Source organism: Mastigoproctus giganteus, chromosome 10 (assembly GCF_048544385.1).
Source record: "Mastigoproctus giganteus isolate SK-2022 chromosome 10, ASM4854438v1, whole genome shotgun sequence".
Lineage (NCBI taxonomy): Eukaryota > Metazoa > Arthropoda > Arachnida > Uropygi > Thelyphonidae > Mastigoproctus > Mastigoproctus giganteus.
The window spans coordinates 202876783-202899321 of record NC_143584.1 but is presented as its reverse complement, the minus strand read 5'-3'; the positions used below and the strand labels follow the sequence as shown (position 1 = coordinate 202899321).

The following is a 22539-nucleotide window of genomic DNA, read 5'->3' as shown; positions in this document are numbered from 1 at the left end:
ATGGCCTTAGTTGTTAATGCTCCTAAAAACCAAATAACCAACCAACCTCAATGGTAAGCCTTATTATCTCACTTAGGTGGCAACGAACATGTAGAATGGTTCTCTTCAAGATGCCTGGTCAGCGTGAAGAGGAAAAGACCAAACCCTTCAACACATGACAGCACCAAGAAACAAATGGCCCTCAGTCCCCAGCGGCTTTTACTCCCCCTTTTACAGCAGTGAGAGGATCAGAGTGGAAGCAGAGGGTGCTAAGAATCTCTGGTTGCGACCAGGCTGCCATGCATGGAAACTAAACTTGGCCTGTTACAACATAAGATCGCTCATCGGTGAAGACAGGATATTAGAGCTTTAAAAGGAATTAGAAATTGTGAATTGGAATATCATTGGTCTGGCTGAAACAAGAAGAAGAAAAGAATCACTTATAAGTTTATCAAGTGGAAATCTGCTGTGCTGTACACCAATGGAAACAGTGAAAGGAGCGAAGGTGGAGTTGGCTTTCTCATCCATAAAGATATAAAAAACATTTTGGAATTCAAAAGTACATCATCAACAGTGTCAAGACCACTACTCAGGATTTCTAAGAGATACAAGCTAAAGGTTATAATGATTTATGCACCAACATCGAGCCATGATGAAGAGGTTGAAGAAATGTACACAGAAATTGAGAGTCTTCTAGACGAGCAGAAAACCCACTACACTATCATTATGGGGGACTTCAATTCTAAGGTTGGAAAGAGACAAAACAGTGCAGAAAGAGGAACTATAGGAAATTTTGAAATTGGTGAAAGAAATGAAAGAGGTGAAAGACTTGTGGAATTTTCAGAATCTCGAGGATTGTCAGTGATGAACACTTTTTTTAAGAAAAGGATGAACAGAAAGGGGACACGGAAGAGCCCAAATGGATTAACAACTAATGAAATTGACTTCATCCTCACTAACAGAAAATATATTGTGAATGAGGTTACCATCCTGAACAAGGTAAATGTTGGAAGTGATCACAGAATGGTAAGATGCACACTTGATATAGATGTAAGAAAATAAAGGAAAATACTGACTCGTGTAAATAATATGAAGGTTTTTGAGATAACAGAAGAGGAGAAAAAGCAGTATGTACTGGAACTGCAGAACAAGTTTGAGCTTCTGCAGACTGCTCAGGACCAAGATATCGACAAAGAATATTACAACTTTCTGAAAGTGATAAAGCCCAAGAAACCTATAGGTAAAAAGAAATCCAAAGAAGAAAAAATTAGTCAAGAAACACTTGTTATGATGAACCGAAGACGACAAATGAAGAGCAAGATAAACACTGACAAGGAGAAAATTGAGTATACTGAGTTATGCAAAGCCATTAGAAAGAGACTCAGAGAGAACATAAGAAGATATATAACACAATAAAAGTAGAACAAGCATTAAGGGAAAACAAAGGACTTAAATCAGCAGCCATGAGCAGTAATACAGAAAGACAAATGATACTGAAACTGAAGAATGGCGATGGTGTACTTATAAATTGCAGAGAAGCCATAATTCAAATAGCAAAGACTACTATAGGGAATTATACAAGGAGCGAGGGAATGATGCCAGCAGTGGGGAAGATGGATCACAAATTAGTAACACATCCGACATACCCGATATTCTTCCTGATGAGGTAGAACATACATTGAAGAAAATGAAGAATCAGAAAGCCCCAGGGAAGATGAAGTTACTGTAGAGTTCTTAAAATTGGGAGGAAGAGACATAACACAAAAACTGGCAAGGCTCTTCACAAAGTGCATTAGAAAAGGTGTGACGCCTAAGAAGTTGAATAATGCAATCATAGTTTTGCTGCATAAGAAAGGAGATAAATCAGAAATTGGAAACTATAGACCAATTAGCTTGTTATCCCATATCTACAAGTTGTTCACAAGGGTCATTACTAACAGATTAGAAAGAATACTTGAAGAGAATCAACCGAAAGAGCAAGCTGGCTTTAGGATAGGATTCTCAACTATGGATCACCTTCACATAATATCACAGCTAATGGTGAAAGCAAATGAATATAAAACACCATTATGCCTGGCATTTGTGGATTATGAAAAGGCATTTGACTCCATACAGCATAAGTCAATGTTTCGGGCACTGGAAAAACAAGGCATAGATACCCCATATACTATGATTTTGAAGAAAATATATGAGAACGCTACAACCTTTATTAGACAAGACAAAGACAGTAGGAAATTTAAAATCGAGAAAGGAGTTCAACAAGGAGACACAATATCTCTGAAACTGTTTACTGCTGCCCTTGAGGAAGCTTTCAGAATATTAGACTGGTCGCAGAAAGGAGTCAATGTGAACGGAGAGTACCTAAACCATTTACGATTTGCAGATGACATTGTGGTCATAAGCCACGATCCCAAAGAATTAGAGGAAAATCTTAATCAGTTATGCACAGTTAGTAAGGATTTTGGACTAAAGATGAATATGGCTAAAACAAAAGTAATGATGAACAAGTATGCCACAGAAAGGGACATAATGATTGAAGGAGCAGTAATTGAAAAGGTGGAGTCATATACTTATCTGGGACAAGTTATTAGCTGTAATAATTATAAATGGCTGGAAGTCTAGAGAAGAATAAATTTTGGATGGATAGCATTCAGGAAATATAGTCACATACTGAGGAGCAATATCCCAATTTGCCTGAAACTTAAAATAATGAACCAATGTATACTCCCCACCATGACTTATGGAAGTGAAACTTGGGCACTCACCAAAAGAATGGAAGAGAAGCTGAGAACTACACAGCAAAGAATGGAACGAATTATACTGGGAATCAGACTGTTAGATAAGAAGAGAAACACATGGATTAGGCAGCAAACTCAAGTAAAGGACATTCTTATCAAAACTAAAGAACTAAAATGGTCTTGGGCAGGACACATAGCTCGAAGACATGATGACAGATGACTAAGAAAATAACAGAATGGTACCCAAGAGGAGCTAGAAGAAAACCTGGAAGACAATGGCAGAGATGGATAGATGAAATTCATTTGTGGATAGTAAATGGATGGCCATTGCACAAAACAGAAGGAACTGGAAAGTTGCTGGAGAGGCCTTCATCCTGCAGTGGATTGAAAATGGGCTAATGATGATGACCTATTTATATTAAAGGAGGCAGCGAATAAAGTAAGCAAATCCTTAGCCATAACTATAAGAAAATTCTTATATTAAGGGGAGGCCCCCATGGTCTGGAGATGTGTAAATGTATTCCTAATTCACAAAGGGGTATCAAAGAGCAACACAAGTAATTACAGACCTGTTAGTTTAACTTCTGTTCTGGGGAAAATAATGGAGTCACTAGTTAAAGAAGCTTTGCAGGATCACCTGGACAAGACTGCAGTTATAGTTCATACACAGCATGGGTTTGTTAAGGGGAAGTCTTGTCTGACCAATATGGTTGGATACTACAATGTGGTCACAAAGGAACTGGATGCAAAAAATAATTTCAGGAAAACTTTTCATAGTGTTACACATGGAAGACTGCTGTACAAATTGGAGTCATATCGCATTAAGGACAGGTTGCTGCTATGGATAAAGGAATGGTTAAATGGGAGAAGACAGAGAGTGGTAATCAATGGACACTGCTCTTCATGGACTAATGTTATTAGTTGAGTCCTCCACAGTTGCATTGGACCCATTGTTGTTTTCTATATTTATCATTTATAGTGATAAAGGTATATCAGGCTTAATGTCCAAGTTTGCAGACGATACGAAGGTTGGCAGGGTTGTGAATGACATTAATGACAGTATGCTACTGCAACAGGATCTAGAAAAGTTGGGCAGATGTGCTGAGAGGTGGCAACTGAAGTTTAACATTGACAAATGCTAAGGGTAGTAGAAACCCTAGAGTAACCTACCAACTGGTGGTACTACACTCAGGGTAGTGAAAAATGAAAAAGACCAGTGGGTAATTGTGCAGTCAGAAATGAAGTTCTCTGATCAGTTTAGACAAGCTGCCAGAGCAGCTCATGAGATCTTTTCAATGATATACAAGAATTCTGATGAACAAGTATCTCCCGTTTTTCGACGAGACACTGCTGTTTTTGCTATGTCCTGGACGTCCCATCGTTTTAGGAAAAATATCATTTTTTCCAGTTTTTTAGGGTCCGTAGTCTAACGAGGACCCTTATAATGTCACTCGGTTGTCTGTCTGTCTGTCCATCACAGCATTGTATCTCTGGAACCACTCAACCTATTGATTTCAAATTTTGCATGGGTTTGTATATCACGTGCACTGACATAACGCCATATTGATCTTTGTTGACAAAAATTTGTCTGAGAAATGGGGGTTCAGATGTGGGGGGGGGGGTACAAAATGTTTTTGACAACCTATAGCTTATTATACACCGTTGGAAAGAGCTCAATGGAAAGAAGTTTAAAATATAAATTTAAAATATTTTTAAAATTAAAAATAGCAGCACCAGACAGGAAAATGTGTATAATTTTTGTCCCCCCCCCCTCTATTTCAATCACTAACGAGCTAAAAATTTAAAAATCACATTAGCTATGCATTATTCTATGCTTATCAAGGAAAAACTATTCAGATTGAAATCTATCATTTACTTTTTGTGTTAAAATTAAAAAATCAAATTTTTATTGCACTTCGATAGCGTGCTACTTTTTACTAAGTAACTCTCCTTTTGGTGACAAAAAGTTTGCTAAATAGTTAGTTAATAATTCTATAAAGGTCATTTATAAATTTTGTGACGAGAAGTATTTTTTAACAATTTTCAAAACTGGAATTGTCCCGGCACGGAGAGCCAGTGTTGAGATGGCAGTGGTGGGGAGGTGCCTGCGCAGAGTCTTGCACGGACCTCACCTGCCAGTCGCTTCTTCCCCAAGACTTTAATCGCTTTTCCAGGAAGAAGTCAGAGTCGCTTCTCCCACCCTTGTCATTCACAACAGCTGGAAAGACTCAAATAGACAACGTTTTCGTTAGTTCCTCAGTTGTAGGCCAAGCCGGGGTACTAGAAACTATTTGCAGTTAGCATAAAGCTCTCTATTTGAAATACTACACTATTGACCCTTCGTGACTATGGACCCTTCATCCTCAGTGCCCAGCATTCAGTAGTTGACCAATTTATTTTTTTTTTAACTTTAAAAAACGCTTAAATATTGGCACAACATAACCTATAATCGTGATTATATTGTAGGATGGCTGCCATCATAGGTAGTAGTCATTTGTGTAACCACTGTTGTGCATCGATTGAATGCCGAGAATTCCATCTGCTGGTAATTATCAGCACAACGGAAAGAGACCGACAATTTTTTGTCATAGGCCTTTAACATCAGTTCAACAATGTGTTGTGTGTCAGTAGTTTTTCAATGATAGTGATAAAGGTATATTAGGCTTAATGTCCATTTTTGATCAGTAGTCTGTAGTCGGCATTTGTTCTGTGTGCTTGTTGATTGTTGCATACGGCACACTTGAAAGTTTTGATTTTATAATTTTAAAAGTTTTAAGCCTCAAAATTTAAAATGTCAAAAAGGATAATTTGCACATTTAACGAAGACCTTCAAAAAGAATTCAAATTTATTACACTGGATAAATGGTATAGTAATAAAACAAAAGTGGTTTGTCAACGTTGTAATGTTTATTTTTCTGTTGCTCATGGAGGTAGGAGTGACATTAATCAACATCTATGTAGCCAGAAACATAAGGATGCTGAGAAAACTTGGAATTCGGTTGAAAGCATCAGCTCATTCATCATTCTGTTTTCATTGTTTCCTGTACTGTTTTGGTCTCATGAAATTTTGGTCAGTCTAAGGGTGATTATCCTCTTGTATATAGCAATGGTCAGATCACACCTTGAGTACTGCATACAGGTTTGGAGGCCTCATTTTAGGAAGGATGTAGAGCTGTTGGAATGAGTACAGAGAAAGGCAACAAGATTGGTGAGGGAAACAAATAGTTGCTCTTACCAAGAATAGCTTAAGTTCTGCAAATTGCATCTGGAGACTAGGCACCTGTGAGGTGATCTGATTGAGGTATATAAGGCCTTGAATAGTTTGAGCAAACTCAGTGCTGATGGAATTCTTCCTCTTGCTCAGATTACACAACTGAGGGGTCATAAATTCAAATGTAGGAAAGAAAGTTGCAGAAAGAAGTTGATAGCTTATATAAATTCAAGGAAGAAGTGGACAAACTTTTAGAGTGAATGGATGGGTGAAATGGGAAATTTTTTTTTTTGGCTGATGCTGTATAAGCTTGCTTTCTTGCATCATATGCCACTACTAATGCTAAGAGCAATAACATCCAAGGATGAACTATTACTGTCATAAGGCAGCTTTTTCTTATGACAGTAGTAATTATAGGAATGGATGTTCATGGAATTCTCTCTCTCTCTCTCTCTCTTTATTTCTCTCCCCCCCACACAGGATAGCATATTTGATAAAGTTTCTAGGGCCAAGACAATTATTAGCCAATGTTCTCTTTATAGATGAGTCAAGATAAAGATTTCAATTATGGCAATGGCTCAATGGTCTAGGAATGCATCATGATAAAAAAAAAAGCTGCCATTTCCAGATTTTTCACTGTTCACAGATGTATCAATGAGAACCTATAGCTCGTGTGATGTTTACCAGAGGTGCCATAGGTTCTGAACTCATTTCATGGACAATAACAGTCTTCTGCATTAGGTTCAGCTAGTCAACAAATTACACAGAAGCGGGATATTATTCAAATTGATTTATCAGCCATCAATTATACTGGCCTCTGGCCATCAATTATACTGAGCACGTCTGGGATGCTTTATGGAGATGAACTTTTATTTATATAATGGTGATCTTAGAACAGAAGAGGCATCTAGAGGGGTTTACAAATGAGATACAGTACAAGTCCAAGAAGGCATTTTGGAACCCAAGGGTCTTGCCTAAGAATGATGCCATTTTAATCACATAGAAACATTTAGATGCCTTTAATATGGATAAAGTACAGGTTCTAACAGGAAGGCTTTGCACAGATGGAGGAGAAATGCATCAGGCAGTGAAGAATCTGATTTCAAAAAAAGGGGTCTTTGCTAACAGATCAAGAAAGGAGTCAAAATACTTGTCGGTCATTGATGCAGAATGAAGGAGCATGAAAAGCTCTTTATGAGTTGTGATCTTGAAGTAGTCTGTGTACATTTGTACATGTCCTCACGTGTGTGTGTAAATTCTGCTTTCTACAAACACCATTTGAGGATCCAGAATTCACAGTCTTTAATACTGATCAAAGCTAGTCTCGCAGCACTCCAAATATTCATTACACAGAGAAGGAGCATTGTGTTAGGTAAAAAGTATTTCCTGATGATATTTATAGACCAAAACTTCTTTTCAGTCCAATTTAAGTTGTTAGAGGGCCTTCAAAATATATATATTTTGCATTAGGCAAGGCCATTTAATCTGAAAATGAAAGGAAAACTTTTGACCAAGGATGGTGCCAAATAATTTTATCTCACTGGATAAAGAAATACTAGTATCATTAATTATCATGCTGAATGATTCAGCTGTGGGATTCAAAGAGAAAATGTTTAGTTTTAAGTAAGCTCATAGATAATCCACAACTTTTCAAACGGATGCAAAAAGATACTTCTGCTGGCTGGGCTTGTTGATCACTTTGGAGAAAATCAGCAGTACAGTTGTCTTCACTATGGAGATAAGTGGGACATTGTTATGTAAAGGAAATAGTTTGTTCTCACTGTGCAAAGAGCAGACACTCTTATCAGGAATGTTCATATAAGAACATGAAACCTACTTGTGCAAACTGAATCATCTTTGATTGCATTCTGTCTGAAGCACATTGTGTCCATCATTCCAGAACATACTGCAGTTGGTCAGGAGCAGGCCAAAGACCTTTTAGGTTTTGCTTCAGAATGTACAGACTTACTGATTGCTGTTGCCTCAAACTCTGTACTGAGTTTGTTTTCCTTTCCTACTTTTTTCTCCTTCTCTCATTTCTCTTTCCTGTTTTTGCTATTCTTTTCTATTTCTCTATGTGGTATTATCAGTATACAGATAGTAGGTCTGCAGCTGGCTCTACATGTCAGGGATGGTAACCAACTAGTAGCAGTATATGTTTGAAATGATCGGTATAGTATTGTAAATAGGTGGCGGGGTTGCCAGAAAAGCTGGCTGGGATTGCCTAGTTCAATAAATAGATAAAAAACAAGTAATATAAAAAAAAAAAAATTTAAAGTCAATTCCTACTTAGGTCAACAAAGAAAAATTTTATTTTAGTTACTTTTTATTAAATAATTACAATTAATATAAATATGTATATACATATGACAGAATCACAATATTAAGTGGCAAAATAGAAAGCGAATTTCCTTGCAATTTTCCATTTTCCTTTCTATATATGGTGTTGGACTATTATTTTTATTCACATGTTTCATTTTCCATTTTGTTCCCTCCTTGACTCAGACTAGAACCCAGAATGAAAAAAGAATCTGAAAAAGAAATTTTTTTCCAGCGATCTACACGCTTCGCCACTGACGGTATTTATTCCTAAATTTATATCCTGCTAAATATCTTATATAAGAGAAATTTTTTTCTCCCATATAAAACTAAAATTAATTAATTAAATTTAATTAATGAATTAATATTTGAAAAAACTGTATTAACATCAAGTGTCATCCACTTCAAGTTTAAAAAAATGTATTTGAACTTGAGTGGATGAATAACAAAAATTTATCAAAAAATTATTGATTTTCGCAAGAATTGAACTCGCATTCTTCACCTTCACGTGAAAAATACTGAAATCCTTGCATTTTACCGATTGAGCTACTGCCTGTTGATTTCAATTTTATTCCTAAATTTATATCCTGCTAAATATCTTATATAAGAGAAATTTTTTTCTCCCATATAAAACTAAAATTAATTAATTAAATTGAATTAATGAATTAATATTTGAAAAAACTGTATTAACATCAAGTGTCATCCACTACAAGTTTAAAAAAATTTATTTGAACTTGAGTGGATGAATAAAAAGTATTTTATTAATGAATGAAAATTTGAACAAGATATATAAATATATATAGGGAGAGTGTGAACTGATAGTAGGAATTGAAAAAAAGTACAATTACTAATGGTGGACACAAGAAAGAAAGAAAGAAAGCAAGCAACAACATTCACATGAGAGGTGAGCCCAAGATTATTCATAAAAAAAAAAAAAGGGGGAATGAAGAGACATGACTAAAGATTCTCTCTTTGAAGACTGGGATCAAAAGGGTTAAAGAAGAAGTCAGATTTTGTTATGCACACTAAAGAACATGATCGGCCCATTTTTAATATCAAACTTAGCAACCTCAGAATTCACACTGGTAGAAGATATTCTTTTGCCTTGAATTGCCTTTTATTTTATAAATTCAGTAAGTCATCTTCTTTTCCTCAATGAAGTAGCATTGGAATTCTGAGAAAACTCCTATAAGGATCTTGTAATTGTTTTAATCTAAAGACATGGTACGTCCTTTGTTTGGATTTGAAGAACAGTGATAGACTGGGTGACTGGTAGAGGATGTACAATTGGCTTTTATATGAAATGTGTAGTGAAAGACCAAAGGGGAGTGGGTCAGATTTAAATTTAATGAACACAGAAGTAAAGGGTTCTGAAATGGAACCATTAGTAAATACTCTGGCCAGAGATGCCTGCAAATGGGCGAAGGAAGTGAAGATGGACACGCATTAAATTATCTCAAATTCTTTGGTTAGCTTATGCCAAATAGCAGAATGCTTGGGATAAGATATTTTAAAATCACCCATAATGATAATTTGTTTTTGAGGGTTTAATCATGACAAATCCAGCATACAAATTCATTTTAAACATTGGGTCCTATTGTGGACAGAAAATATACTCACTGAGGCGCCTCCGTAGCCAGGTGGGAAGGAGCAGCAGTGCGTAGCACACGCTTCTTGATTAATCATGTATTAATCATTTAATACATGATTAAATATTGGTCGATTAATTCAATTAAGTGGTATTTTACTATAGGTATTAGTGTGTATACGGATCAGGTAATCAAGCTAGCATATATGGACTATCTTAAGTCTGTTTGGCCTTAATTGGGTGGAGTACTAAAAAGCTGACCCCTAAATTTTTGGGATGTTAATTTAGAATAGTTTCAGAAGTATGATAGTCACCTCCTTCCCTAGTGGTGCCTCCGTAGCCGGGTGGGCAGGAGCAGCAGTGCGTAGCACACGCTTCTTGATTAGACCAGAGTTTGAGCCCATGACCACCAAATACGTAGGATGCGGAAAGGTCAGTGAATGACTACCACATATCCCTGGAGCAATATGTCCTTAGTTGCTAATGCTGCTAAAAACCAAATAACAAACAAACAAACCTTCCCTAGTCTACACATTTACTGAATCCTAACTGAAATTTTTGTGAGTTAATTTTGAAAGGGTCCCCAGTGATCTCCTAGTGCTTATGTCACACCATACGGACTTGACACACACTGCACTGTCCAGCGATGTTGACCGGCTGCACTTCCTTGAATTTTATGTGTTTCTTAACTAATAGCATAACCCCCTCCTCCCTTCCTATCCTGTCTACACTTCCTGTACGCATCGTACTCCCTAAATTCCAGTTCTGCATTCCTTATATCTGTGTGACACCACATCTCTGATATCCCAACAGTATCTGCCTTTGATGTTTTGACCAACTCCTGAAATTCATCGAATTTATTTACCAAACTCCTAGCATTAGTGTATACGCAAGTATACATGCACCTGTTCCTATTCTTAGCTACCCTAACACAACCCATGTGTTTACTTGTACCACAATGACTCCTAGCAGTCTCTGAAATACCCTGCATCTTGTTTTCCGGGCTGCTGCTCATTTCAATAGAAGCAGTGCAAGAATCACTTTCACCTCTGCCAGCAGCTACTGTTAATCTCTTAGTCCTTGTATCCCTCCAAACTAGCAGTTTTCCGACCCACTTAACACTGCTTCAATAGCATCAGCAAATATTTTTGCACCCTTTCTATTTAAGTTTATCCTATCCCTGTAGAAGCAATTTTTTCTCTTAACAAGCACAGACCATGCTGAGAAAAATTTTACCCCATGAGTCTTGCACAATCTCTCCAAGGCCGAATTGATTGACAAGGCTTTCATCATATACTCCCTCCTATCGTGTCTGGCAGAACTGCAGAAACTTTCAAATTTTATCCTAACTAGCAACTTTTTCTCCACGTTAACCTGTATTTGTTAAGTAATTTTGTAGATCTCCTACTCTTAATATCATTAGTGCCAACATGTACAACAATATCTCCTTTTGTGCCCTTAAAAGATGATATCTGCTCTACAACGTCATCAACCTTTGCCCCTGGCAGACATACCCTGGTCCTGTTCCACCTATCCTTTTTACTCACCATGTTCCCTGTTTCCCTAACAATAGAGTCACCAACGACTACTAGTTCCTTGGGAGCAGTGCATTCTGTCTTGGGAGTTGCCGCTGTGTTTCGTGATGATCAAGTGCAAGCTCTGGTGTTGATGTGAGCAGCTGAGAGCTTGATAGGCCCTCAATTTAGATCCTTTGAGGGCTTCCACTCTGTCCTTCAAGCTCTCATATAGGCCCATACAACACTGAGTTGTTGCCTGATTTCCTCACACTCCTTACATTGCACACACACACAAAGACATTCCCCTCCCTTGGCAATATCATGTTCCATACCTGATTGCTCCACAAACATCAAACAAGCAGTGCATTTTAAAGGGGATAACTGAGGGAGGGCAACTGCCTCCCTCAGTTATCCCCTGAGCCACAGAACTCCCATTAGCTTGAGCCTTTTGCTTTGCTGCTCTGGTCTGAGTCATGATTTCGATTCAATTTCAATAAAATTTCAATATCAGTACAAAATTATAACCATAAACTTATATCCCAAGCAGTTATAACACTATATATATATATTTTTTCAGTAACGAGTATTATCTCATAGTTTCGTTATATAACTTCTGTATCAAGTTATGTATTAATTAATAATGTTACGTTTGTAAAATCTAAGTTGTTATATGTATTTAGTTAAAAAAAGGCAATTTAATTGACAATGAAGTTTAACTAGATTAATAAATTTTACTGATTAATCGATAATATTATATACTATACTATACTATACTATACTATACTAAGCTAACGCTATCTAGTATGGTTGTAATGTTGTATCGTTTAACAATGGCTTAAAGTTACGAACGGTAAATCTACGGACACTTAAGTATTAATTAACTTCCAAAATCTCGCTATCTAAATTCAGAATAAACCAAGGATCTTGAATAGGTCTATAAGCTACTTATAAAAAATAATTTAATATAACAATTAAGTCAATAAAGCGGCTAAATACAGCTAAAAACTTTCCGTTCGCCGGAGCTGCAAAACTTGTAAAACACGTGAATTGGGTACCCTTACCAATACTAAGTAATAACCTATAAAATCACTATTGAAGTTAAAAATTAAACTAAGTATCGTAACTTGGAATATAAAGCTACTCTAGAAAATAAGTTAATATGCCAATTTAAGTTAATAAAGCTAAAAAAAATTAAAAAAAAACTTCTCTATTAGCTAGAGCCATAAAAACTTAGCCTGCACAAGGCTACTCTTGTTCCCACAGTATTCTTCAAGAACAAAAGAGATATCCAATCTTTATGGCTTATTCTGTATATTCATAAAGATTATTCAATCTTTATGAATATACTAGAGAAACATTTATCATTATCATTTATTGGGGATGCTTAGGTAATCTCTCTGTTATGAAGATAAATGAAAGTCCTATATAGTGTTGGTGTTGTGTTTCCAGTAAGTTTTCCGATGATTATATTTATTTTACACAAAATATTATACAAATTGATAGTTGATTTTAAATCATTTACTTTATTTCTAAACTGAAGGAAGAAACATATTCCGAAAAAATGCTCCATTGCTTGGCTGGCTTCTCTCATTCTACTTTGAGTAAGTATATTAGTAATTGCTCTGGTAATGGAGTGCAGAGTGGTAATGGAGTGCATTTTTAGTCACTCTCTAGAAAAGGTTTTTCATTCCTCCTGAGAGGTTTCTATTAACCTTTAGCTGTTCTTAATCATTGTCACCTGTTTAGATAGATTTTAGATGTATTTAGTGGTTGAATTTGAAGTGAAACAATAATTGGAGGAACATCAGCTACCAGAATATTCAGAAATTGTAAAGGATTTAAGATGCTATTGGGCTTAATAGTATGAAATGCTGTGTTATTTATAAACAGAAGACAAAGTGGAGTTTACAGTCAAAATTTTAGTGAAGCAAGTTTTTTCTGGAATTTTTTTATTAATTATGGGGGGATCTACCTGTTTTGAACTTAACTCGAAAATAAGGTGAAGGATTTCTGTTAAACTAGAATTGAAGTATATCAAAATCAGCATTGATAGAATAAGCACAGAGTTCTCAGAATTGCAATGCATTCTCATAAAAAAGACTGAGGAAGGGGGTAGCACTTACCACTCTTCTTGTTTTTCTTCAACATGCTCATTTCTATGTTTATGGTCTTGCAGAATTTCTTTAAGAGTCATATCTCCATAGCCATCATCAGGAGTCACATTGCCATAGCCATCCATTTCTACTGTTGTCAGTAAAATTAATATATATAAAAAAACAAATTTAAAAATTTAGATTGAGACAGTAATATTTGAATTCCTGAATACCCAACTAGTGTTTATTGACACCGATGAGCCAAAACACGACCAACAAGTCTTTACGTAAGTTGAAGAAACTGCAGGTGAACTACAATGTGTGTGTGCCTCCGTAGCCAGGTGGGCAGGAGCAACAGTGCGTGGCACATGCTTCTTGATTAGACCGGGGGTCGAGCCCGTGCCACCAAATACGGAGGATGCGGAAAGGTCAGGGAATGACCACTGCATATCCCCAGAGTAATATGGCCTTAGTTGCTAATGCTCCTAAAAACCAAATAACAACAATGTGTGTGTGGGGGTCGGGACATGGTATAAAAAACACCTGATACCGAGCTCCGTTAATCAGTGTTACTCTTGTTCTTCAGATGAGAAAGGCAGCGGACTTAAAGCGAGATTGACAAAGGCCAAATTGTAATGGCCAAACGACTGGGTCAGAGCATATCTGAAATGGCATGGCTGGTGCAGTGCTCAGGGTCAGCCATAGTTAGTACCTACCGAAAGTGGTCCAAGGAGCGGAAACCCACTAACCTCCGGTGAGATGTTGGGCGACCACTACTGATTGATGCTTGAGGTGAGCGAAGATTCTCCCAGATGGTACATGGCAACAGAAGGGCGACTGTGGCACAAGTTGCTGGCAATTGGAATGCTGGTGATGAGAGTAATGTGTTACAACACACAGTACATCGAACCCTGCTGAAAATGGGGCTGCGTAACCGCAGACTGCTCCAAGTGCCCATACTAATCACGGTTCACCGGCGACAGCGCCTACAATGGGCACGCGAGCATCGAAACTGGACTTTAAGTGATTGGAAGAAGGGTGTCTGGTCCGATGAATCACGTTTCCTGTTGCACCATGGGACAAAAACAAGCCAGTGGCGGCAGTGTCATGGTTTCAGCGGTGAGATACCCTGAGTCCAATCATCCATGTCTCTGATGTCTACCACCTAAACATCATTGCTGACCAGGTACACCTTTCATGGCAAAAGTCTTTCCCTCTGGGAAAGACCGTTGCACCATGCCACACCATCTGGATATTTCTAGACTGGTTTGTGGAACATGAGGACGACTTCCAGGTGTTGCCCTGGCGTCCAAATTCCCCAGACATCAATCCCATCGAGCATCTGTGGTTTGTGTTGGAACAGCAAATCTGATCTGTGGCGTTTCAAACATGGACCTTACAGGAGTTAAAGGATCTGCTGATTATGTGTTGGTAGCAGATACCACAAGACACATTTAGAAACTTGTACGATCCATGCCTCACTAGGTACGAGCTGTTTTGGCTGCACGTGGAGGACCAACATCATATTAGATAGGTGGTCATAATGTTTTGGCTCATCGGTGTATATGATTCTGTTATGCTATCGTTTATTCAACCCTAGATTTTCTTTTTCAGATTCAATGATATTAGTGCTCAAGTGAGAATGAGGTGTGTGCAATATTCAATGCATTTCCTTCTTAACCACCCAGAACTGAAAGCAGATATAACAGGCATGTAGTCTTTAAATTGTTGTTTTCTTATCAAAGTTTTCATCTTTTACATGTAGTATTTTTACATAATGTTTTTCATTAATTTTATTATTGTGTGCGTGGTGCGTGCATTGGTAACTCTTTTCCCTTACCTTATTTGAGGTATCATATTTGTAAAGCTTTCAACATTGTTAATTTAAAAAATTTTTTTTCAATATATATTGATCTACACCAGATTTCTTACTAATTTGTGTGTGTGTAGTTTATTGTATCCTAACGTGATATTTCCACATTTTTGGCCTCAGTGTTACCACTGGGCACTGGCTAAAATTTAGTATCTAATGACTCATAATCTTGGCTATATTTTGTATATTCAAAATAAAACTAAACTTTTTTTGATATGTAATCCTTCCACAATCACCCTCTTTTTTTTTTTAAACTATACTTCATCTTCTGATTTATTTTTTATAATTCAACCCATCCGCTTAACTTTATAAAAGTTGAGCAGATGGCTGAGAGTTGGCAAATGAAGTTTAACATTTACAAATGTAAAGTACTACATATGGGAAGCAGTAACCCCAGAGTAACGTATCAACTCTGTGGTACTACACTGACAGTGGTAGAGAATGGAAAGGACCTGGAGGTAATTGTGCAGGCAGATATGAAGTTTTCTGAGCAGTGCAGACAGTCTGCAAGAGTAGCTCATGGTGTCTTGTCAGTGGTATACAGGAATTTTTCTAGCAGGGATAAGGAGGTGATTATCCCCTTGTATAAGGCAATGGTCAGGCCACACCTTGAGTACTGTACAAGTCTGGAGACCTCATTTTAAGAAGGATGTAGAGCTGCTGGAACGAGTATAGAGAAAGGCAACAAGATTATTGATGGAACAAAGGGCTGCTCTTACAAAGAAAGGCTTAACTTTTGCAGATAACAGTGTCTCAAGACTAGGCACCTGCGAGGTGATCTGATTGAGGTGTATAAAGCCTTAAATGGTTTGAGCATGCTCAATGCTGATGGGATTCTTCCTCTTGTTCAGAATAATCACCTGACAGGGCATAAATTCAAATTGAGGAAAGACAGTTGTAGGATAGGTGTACAGAAGTTTGCCTTTAGCCAGCGGGTAATTGATTGGTGGAACAGACTTCCATCTCTTGTTGTGGAAGTTGATAGCCTAAATAAATTTAAAGCTGAGCTGGACAGGCATTTGGAACGAATGGAGGGATGAAATGGGAGGGTTTTTTTTTTTTTTTTTTTTGGCTGATACTGCATAAGCTTGCTTTCTTGCATTGTATGCCTCTACCAATGCTAATTCTAATAATTTTGTCCAACTATATTTCAACTACTGCATGAATTTCTACTAATTTCATTCCTTACTTCTCATTGTCTAGGCCTGTATATTCTGTAAATAGCATGCATTGGATAGCATATGGGTACATATTATTATGTGTGATGTCTTCTATACAATGTATGCACCTTTTTTTTTTTTTTTTTTCATTAGATGTCGCTATACATTTCAAAGTTCCTAGATTTTAGTTATTCTTCGTGCCTTTTCGGTTTTGGTAAGTTCTGTTTGTTCTCCTTCCATATATATTTACTGTCTTTATAGTGTCCAATTGTGAACTACATGGTTGGTTTGGTTTGTTTGTTTTTTTTTTTTTTAGGAGCATTAGCAACTAAGGCCATATTGCTCCAGGGATATGCAGTGGTCATTCCCTGACCTTTCCGCATCCTCTGTATTTGGTGGTCATGGGCTCGAACCACGGTCTAATCAAAAAGCGTGTGCTACGCACTGCTGCTCCTGCCCACCTGGCTACGGAGGTGCCGAACTACATGCCAACAAACCACATAAATTATCCCTCCTTTCTTCTACTTTTGTTTATTTGAGTTTCTGTTAAAATTAATCAAAATCTTTAATTAGATTTTATTTTCCTACTTTTGCTTTGTTTATACCTTTATTGACGTGTATTTTACAGCAGTAATAGAGACACATAGTATTGCCGTTATTGCTTGTAATTCATGCAGTTGACACACACCTGAGGAAGATACCAAGGTTTTCAGTTTGATGGAAATGTCCCTTTTTGATTAAATGTATTATACGGCTATATTCTATCTACATATATTTATTATTATTATTTATTGGCTTGTAATCATGGCTATATTTGTCTTTTATTTAATATTTTTGAATTTTTGCTACATATTCCTTCCACTCTCCTTATTTTTCAACTTCTGTCCTCATTTATTTATTTATTTGTTTCTTCACTCTTTTTTTTCTGCACCTTTTCCATTCTGTCTCTATTTTACTAATTAAACGTTGTGTGTATATATATATATATATCTGCTAGAATAAATTATTTAGCTTTAGAAAGTAAAATTGATAAAATGAAACTGATTTTCTGCTTGTTGCAGAAAATCAGTTTCTGTGATATTTCCCTCACAACAGTTTGAAGGAATATTTTTTTCAATAATTGTCACCAGATTATAAAAAACGCTCTTTTCAATAATTGTCATCACTGGATTATAAACACATCCTGAGAACTATGCTGTTTCAAATTTGATAATATGGCATTTAGGGCTTGCACATCAAATGTAGTTTTACCTTTTTATTTTTCAACTTTTTTTTTCTAGACTGCTTCAAATTTGATAATGTAACGTTTAGTGCTTGCACATCAAATGCAATTTTACCTTTTTGAAATATTTATTCATAAGTAGTGTACTTACACTCTCAACCTAATGATCAAATATGAGGGATATTGTGGTGCAGTATTGCTTCTCATGGTTTGTACTGAAGCCATTGGTCATAAAGTCTAGAACTCTCATGACCTTGTCTTATATTGATATTTTGACAGCCATGTATACACATACAGTGGTACTTCTGTAAAAATAGACTCATCCTTTACTAGCAGGATGGTATAAATTACAAAGAAAGGCATTTATTGTTTGAGGTTTTAGGAGGACAACATTGCAGATTTTGACGTTTGAGGAAGATAATATTGCATTACTTGATACACAGTCTTGACTTCAAATCAGAACACAGAAATGTGTGCTCCTCTTCTGCTATGCAGGTTGTGATTACTTTGATGGAGGAACAAAGCAACAGTTGGCTACCTGCAACTTTAAATAAGACTGTGCAGTATTCTTAGAATGGTAACACTTACATTAGAGGATTAAAAAGGAGTGTGTGTGGATTTTTTTTTTCTTTCCCATATGCAAGGTGTTAGAAAAATTGCACACATTTATGACATGGAAAGATGCCTGATGAAAGTATTGCGAACAAAATTTACAAAAATTAGCAGGAAATATATTTGATGTTATACAGTGAAACTTCTCCTAACGGACACCTCTCTTTAACGGACATCTCTCTACAACGGACATTTTCAAATTCCCCAACTCACCTCCATTGGTTTTAACGTATTTTCAGCTTCTGTCTAGCGGACATTCTCTGTAACGGACGCGGACAGGCAATCTGGACTGTTTCGTTTAGATTAGCACTTAATTTGATCTCCCCATAATGGACAGCGGGCGAGCTCACGGCTCTTTTTCTATGAACTTTTCTTCCACGTATTGCCTCAATCGTGTGTTTATTTTCTATTTCCGATTCTCTGAATTTTATCAAGGTTTACGTCGCGGTTCTAAACCCTTTTTCAAGAATTTTAAGGCACGTGTAAAACTTCTGATGAATTCGGTGTGTGCAGGGGGGGAGAATATGGTTGGCCTTTCGTCTTTTCAGTTTCAGTTTTCAGTTTTGTTCAGTGTCGTGTGAAGTGCACAATGTCTTCTCGTAAACATTTAACTTTAAAAGATAAAGTCGAACTCATTAATGCGTATGATCGGCAAAAAAAATAGTGTTCGCAATCTCGCTGCAAAATGCAAAATCAGGAAGACGCAGGTAAGCGACATCCAAAAGAAAAAAAAATGAACTGCTCAAAAAATTTTGGCAACACGGAAATGATCAGGTTCAAAAATCATTCCCGAAAACTGTTGGACTTCATATTGACAATGTTAAGTATGAGTGGTTTTGCCGGCTCACGTGCTAAAAAAAATCCCATTAATGGGCCTATTATTAGGGAAAAGGCTTTGGAGGTTGCGAAATCTATGGGAGTAAATGAGTTCAAAGCTTCTGTGGGATGGCTAGACAAGTTCAAAACTCGGCATAAAATTTCTTGGAAAACCGTAAGTGGTGAAGGTGGATCTGTTGATACTGGGGTTGTAACAGAGTGGACCGTCAAATTGGAAGATTTATGTCGTGATTTTGAAGCTAAGGATATTTACAACTGTGACGAAACAGGGTTGTTTTTTAAAGCTCTTCCTGAAAAAACAATGAGTCTAAAAAACGAAAAGTGTCAGGGCGAAAAAATTTCTAAGGAACGCTTGACTATACTATTGTGTACAAATATGCTGGGAGACTTTGAACAACCTCTTGTTATAGGAAAACCACAAAATCCTCGTTGTTTCAAGGGCATAAAGTTGAATCTTTTGAATGTTGACTGGAAGTCAAATAAAAAAGCGTGGATGACAGGAGATATCATGAGCGAATGGATAAGTCACTTAACCAAAACAGAAAAATTATTCTTTTTTTTTTTTTTTATGAGAACCCCAAACACGAGAGGTATTAGAACCTATAGTACTTAGTACTGTGCTTTGATTGGAGGTTGAGAAGATGAAAGAAGATATTTGTTGATATTGGACTTGAACTTCTGTAGATTGTAATTTTCAGGAAATATGTATGAAGGAAGGTTGTTCCAAAAAACGGCAGTTGAATGAATAAATGAGGAAGATGAAAAGTTGGTTCTGTGGGTTTGAAGTTGGACAGTAAATGGATGTTGGCTGGTGGCGGCACGTGTTCGGACTGTTTTGAAAGAGAGAGCGGGAATTATAGAAGCCAATTCAGAAGAACAGTGCCCATGGAAGTATCTGTAGAAGAGGCATGCAGCAGAAACAGTGCGTCTATGAGAAAGCGAGTGGAGAGACTCTGTTAGAGATGAATCATTAATTAACCTAACTGCCCTCTTCTGAATGGAATCAAGAAGCCTGAGAGAGGTTTTGGGGGCACCACCCCAGATGTGGGAACAATATTCCATGGCAGGGCGGATTTGCGATTTATACAGAGTGAGCAGCTGTTTGGAAGAAAAGTAACGCCGAGAGCGAAAGAGAAAACCAAGTTTTTTAGATGCAGAGGAAGCAATATTTGTAATGTGCTTGTGCCAAGAGAGATTAGAAGCCAGGGTAATCCCCAAAAGAGATATATCATTTTGCCTAGAAATCGGAGTGTCACTAAAGATAAGCATAGGAGCAGAAGAATCCTTTTTGCGAGATATAAGACAAGATTGAGTTTTAGAAGGGTTGAAATCAACTAAGTTGTCTTTGCCCCACTGGAGAATTACCTGAAGATCGGCATTTAAGGAATTGGCAGCAGCTTTTCGAGAACTTGAAGCTGATTGAGCTGGACAAGGTTTCTCAAAATGGAAAGTTGAATGCAATGTGCTATCATCGGCAAAACTATGGATAGGATTTCCAGTCAATGGAACAAGGTCATTGATATACAAGAGGAAAAGAGTGGGGGAAAGAACTGAACCTTGGGGGACACCGGCATTAGTGGAGAAATTAGAAGACAGAGAGCCATCTACCATCACCCTCAGTGAGCGATCAGAGAGAAAACTGGATAACCAATTACTAAAAACAGTTTGCAAACCATAAGATGGAAGCTTGTTTAGAAGACCTTTATGCCAAACACGATCAAAAGCCTTTGAGATGTCAAGAGCAACTACTTATGTTTCACCGAACCTTTCCATTGAATTAGTCCATAAATGGGTAACATAAGCCAGAATATCACCAGTGGATCGACACTGACGGAATCCATACTGGCGATCGTTGATCAGACGGAAGGTTTCTAGGTAATTTAAGAGTTGGTGGTTAATTGATTTCTCCATTACTTTAGAAAGAGTAGAAGTAATTGCAATGGGACGATAATTGGATGGGAGGGATTTGTCACCCTTTTTAGGAACTGGCTGGATATGAGCAAATTTCCAAACAGAAGGAAAAACACCTTTGGAATAAGAAAGTGAAAAAAGGCGGCAAAGAATAGGAGTAAGTTCAGGAGCACAGGTTTTGAGAACAAGTGGAGAAATACCATCAGGACCTGGAGCTTTCTTAGCATCAAGATTCATCAAAATCCTTCTGATATCCTTTTGACGGAAGACCTCAGGAGGCATTGAATGGAGCGTGTTAGGAATGGTGGGAGGTGTTTTACCAAGATCATTAATACATGAGCTCGAAGAAAAATGGGATGCTAGCAGGTCAGCTTTATCCTTGGCTGAAGTGACAACAGAACCATCTGGTTTGGACAGAGGTGGGAGCAAAGATGGGCAAAAGTTGCGGCCAATAGCTTTGGCAAGAGACCAGAATGCTCGGCTACCATTAGGGCAAGAAGCAAGTTTTCTACTCTTAGCCTGTTCAAAATCTATTTTGGACTGATTAATAACTGCTTTACAATTGTTGCGAGCTTTGGTGTAGGCAGAAATTGAAACTGAAGAATTAGAAACAAGCCAATTACGATATGCAACATTCTTCTCTTGGACAGCCTTAGCACAATAAATGTGACTTAGCACATTTATTGGAAAACCAAGGTTTAGATAAAGGACGAGATTTTAAATTGGAGTGTGGGATAAAGGATTCCATTCCTGCAAGAATAATTTCACTGACACGATCTGAACAAACGTTGACATCAGAAGTTTTGAAACAGTAATCAGACCAAGGAAAAGAAGAAAAGAAGTCTCGCAGGTCATCCCATTTTGCATTCTTGTAATGCCAAACAATACGAGGTTGGGAATAGCCATGAGATAAAGGTTCCATTGGAGAAGAGACAATCACCAAGTTGTGATCTGAAGTGCCTAAAGGACCTCTCACTTCAACCTTGTACTTAGAAGGGTTGTTTGTGAGAAAAAGATCAAGCGTATTGGCTGTATGATTAGGATTGTCCGGTATTCTTGTAGGTAAATGAACAATCTGTGCTAGGTCATTAGTAATTGCAAAAGCCTCAGCATCTCGACCTGCTGGGTCGGTGTGACTAGAAAACAGAAGCCAGCTGGAGTTGTGAATGTTAAAATCACCAAGGAAAATTACCTCACTGTTAGGAAAGTTGGACTGGAGAAAGTCAAGTTGCAAAGAGAGGAAGTCAAAGAGGTCCAAGTGGTTAGTGGAGTTGGGAGAACGGTAGAGACAACAGATGAATTTTACACAATGAGGTAGAGAGATTTTAAGCCAGATTAGATCAAAGAGAGGAGATTCCAAATTGCCAAGTCTCTGACAGGGAATATCAGAACGGACATATGCACAAGTACCACCTTTGAGGCGAAAGGAATCATACAGCAAATAATTTGGACATCTGAGATGAGCAGTAGTTGAATCAA

General features: G+C 37.3%; 1 protein-coding gene across 1 annotated transcript in view; it reads left to right on the top strand.

Moving 5' to 3' along the window:
• LOC150079790 (sister chromatid cohesion protein PDS5 homolog B-like) overlaps window positions 1-22539 on the top strand; it is a 284729-nt gene that overhangs the window by 117687 nt on the left and 144503 nt on the right. The window contains exon 10 of the mRNA XM_090383234.1: window positions 15060-15154. Coding sequence (XP_090239360.1) covers window positions 15060-15154 — 95 coding nt within the window. The remainder of the gene's footprint in view (window positions 1-15059; window positions 15155-22539) is intronic.